This window comes from Sinocyclocheilus anshuiensis, unplaced genomic scaffold (genome assembly GCF_001515605.1).
Source record: "Sinocyclocheilus anshuiensis isolate Anshui unplaced genomic scaffold, SAMN03320099.WGS_v1.1 scaffold626, whole genome shotgun sequence".
NCBI lineage: Eukaryota > Metazoa > Chordata > Actinopteri > Cypriniformes > Cyprinidae > Sinocyclocheilus > Sinocyclocheilus anshuiensis.
The window spans coordinates 742,493-745,670 of NW_015544167.1; the positions used below are offsets into that span (position 1 = coordinate 742,493).

At 45.7% G+C, this 3,178-nt stretch overlaps 1 protein-coding gene across 2 annotated transcripts in view; it reads right to left on the reverse strand.

Annotated features, from left to right (window-relative positions):
• Nucleotides 1-521: 521 nt before the first annotated feature.
• LOC107695949 (vacuolar protein sorting-associated protein 4A-like) overlaps nt 522-3,178 on the reverse strand; it is a 10,983-nt gene continuing 8,326 nt past the window's right edge. The window contains exons 7-8 of one of the 2 annotated variants that reach the window (XM_016496071.1): nt 823-979; nt 522-728 (exon numbers count right to left, since the gene is read on the reverse strand). In XM_016496071.1, the coding sequence (XP_016351557.1) occupies nt 545-728; nt 823-979 (341 nt within the window). In that variant the 3' untranslated portion in view covers nt 522-544. The remainder of the gene's footprint in view (nt 729-822; nt 980-3,178) is intronic. The other variant, XM_016496070.1, reaches the window with a different exon arrangement.

A 3,178-nucleotide genomic window follows, 5' to 3' on the forward strand; every position in this document is an offset into this window, starting at 1 on the left:
GCGCGAAGTTGATGTATTTCCTCAGCGACCAGCACAGATCAGCTCCAGGCATGACGAAGCAGATATCGTCATCTTTTGGAAGGCCAAACAAAGTAGTTTCGCTTTCACAACGAAGCACACAGCGTCTTCACGACATGACTCTTAACTTTTATAAAGAATATCTCTTTGGATTTGAGACTTTAGTCTTTGCAACTTTACAGATCTTCTTTATCCACCAAGAGCTTGTAACACTTCAAAGTGAAAAGAAAAATTGAATCATATGACCCCTTTAATATCAAGTTTTCTTGGGGTTTTGCCATTAGACAACCCTAATCTTGCCATTTTTACCTTCAAACTGAATTTTAATGTTATTTTAAAATTTTTAATATTACAAATTAATATAAACATTATACATTTTAAATAAATATTATTAAAAAAAAGATCCAGACATAAATAAGTCACGTTAAGGCTCATGTATGAAAGGACAACAGCTAAGCAACATGTCAACAGAGCTGCTTGACCGCGTCTCCTAAAGTAAATCATTTATTCAGCAGAATTCGTTTTTTCACAGCTCACAAACTGCCAGAGAGTGTTTCTCACCCTGCATCTGCACCAGGAACTCCGTCTTGATCCTCCGAGCGGCTTCGCTCTCATTCTCATTTCTGGATCCACAGAGAGAATCCACCTCATCTATGAAGATGATGGAGGGCTTGTGCTGGCGAGCCAGATCGAACAGATTCTTCACCAGTCTGTAACATGAATCAAAATAAATCATTCAGTGAGGCCTGCACCTCATGCAGACAGTCAGCAAAGAGAGCAAAGAGAGCAAAGACTGAAACGTACTTTTCACTCTCGCCGAGCCACTTAGACATGAGGTCCGAGGAAGACACGGAGAAGAAGGTGGAGTTATTGGCCTCGGTGGCCACAGCTTTGGCCAGATAGGACTTTCCTGTGCCGGGGGGCCCGAAGAGAAGAATGCCCCTCCATGGAGTGCGCTTGCCTGCATCACAGTGCATTCACAGACTGTAGTCTTTGGAAATTTAAATATAGGATCTTGATTAATTAAAATAAAGGAGCTTAAAAATGGGGACATCAAGGGCAATATTTTTACTAGTGCTGTGTTTGATACATCGATACGACGATGTATCGTCACAGAGATTTGATACAGATACAGCTGGCCCTGTATCGATATTGTGGCACGTGTGCAGCAGTGGACCGTGCTTAATTTGAATAAAATAACAACGTTTAAATGGAGTAGAAAGGTACCAGGTTTCTAAAATATTATGAATAGAGCATAATATATAGGCTACAACAAGGTTTCATCTGGCCGCAGAGGGGAACACAACTGGGTTGCCTGATATAAAGAGACGTAATCCCCGAAACAGAGCTTCACACTTGAGCAATACGGAAATATCTGCCAAATGTTCTACTTATCTTTGTCAACCTGGCAACCCTGTGCACGCGCGCTCTCTCTCCACTGTGGATAAACGCGCTTGCTTTCTGAAAACACCGGTAAGCTTGCGATCTCCACTTCAATATTCTATTCCCAGAAAAGTGTAATTCATCAAGTTTTCATTTTTCAGAGAGAGAGAGGCTGTGTACGTATGAATTACCACCGTTTTGCCGCGTTTCTCTATTAACAGTGAAGCTGTGGCATTAATTCCTTTAGAAACAATGATGTTACCAGCTCCTTGTTGAGAAAGATAATGACGCACAGCTTGATCTGTGTGAGTGACTGAGCGCGTGTGTGCGTTAGATACAGTGAAGACAGCGCATTAGTTTAGAACTCTTCTAATTTTTATTTTTATTTTTTAAATGTAGAGAGTGCTGCTTTGTGCAATGATAATCTACCAGCAATGTTAAGATTATTTTTTAATATATTAGAATGAGCACATTACAATATAAATTTATTAGAACGAGTACATTATTATTTATGCGAGGAACGAAGGAGAAGAGTACAACAATCGAGAGATTTTAATGAATGCAAGGGAACACAGAAAACACACGTAGCACTCGGACGAACAATACCGGACAAGGAACTCAGAACAGGAAACACTTTAAATACACAACATAATCAGAGGAAGACGAGACACACCTGGAATCAAATGAGAAACAATCAGGGAGCAGGAACAGGAAGAAAACCAAATAAGGACAAGGAAGGCACATTGGGAGCAAAACACAGATGAAACAAGGAACAAAGTCTGACATAAGGGGGGGTGGGCGCTCTGGAGGCCTCTAGGAGCAGGGTTCCAGGAGGGAAGGCCTCCAGGGCGGTGCCCGTTCCGGGACCCATGGCAGATCTGGCAATTCGGGGCGCCATGGCGGAGCAGACAGACTAGGAGGCCACGGCGGAGCAGGCAGACTAGGAGGCCACGGCGGAGCAGGCAGACTAGGAGGCCACTGCGGAGCAGACAGTTCAGGAGGCCATTGCAAAGTAGGGAACTCAGGAGGCCACGGCGGATCAGGGGACTCGGGGAGCCATGGCGGAGCAGGCAGTTCAGAAGGCCATGGCGGAGCAGCCTCCGAGGCCGCGGCCCCAGCCCCCGCCCCAGCCTCTATGGCTGGAGCCCTATAACCCTCCCCCAAAAAATACTTGGGGAAGATTATGACACTGAAGCGAACACTCGGGCACGCTCTCGGGCGAAGAAGAGGGCCCTGAGCCAGTCATTTCTCCTCTTCTAAATTACGGGTGAACTGGGCGGCCGGCGGGCTTGTCGTTGCGGTGGCTGGCGGGCTTGGGTCAACAGCGGCCGGCGGGTTTGAGAGAGCCGCAGCCGGTGGGCTTGACTTCGTAGCGGCCGGCGGGCTTGACAACGGCGCGGCGAAGCGTGCGGCGGTTTCCATGCCGCGGGGAAAAACAGGAAAACAAAACACTTTCAAAACCCAAAAACAAACACGGGGAGAAGGGGCGCCGCTTACTGTCTCTGGTCCGGTATTCTGTCACGGTTGCACTACTGTGAGGAGTGCGGAGCGAGGAATGAAGGAGACAAGGAGTATATCAATCGAGAGATTTTAATGAATGCAAGGGAACACGGAAAACACACGTAACACTCGGACGAACAATACAAGGAACTCAAAACAGGAAACACTTTAAATACACAACTTAATCAGGGGACGACAAGAAATCCGTGTATCATTCGATCATTCGTTTTTTTATTTAATATTGAAAGTAGAAAAATGAGAAAACGGCTCCTTTTTC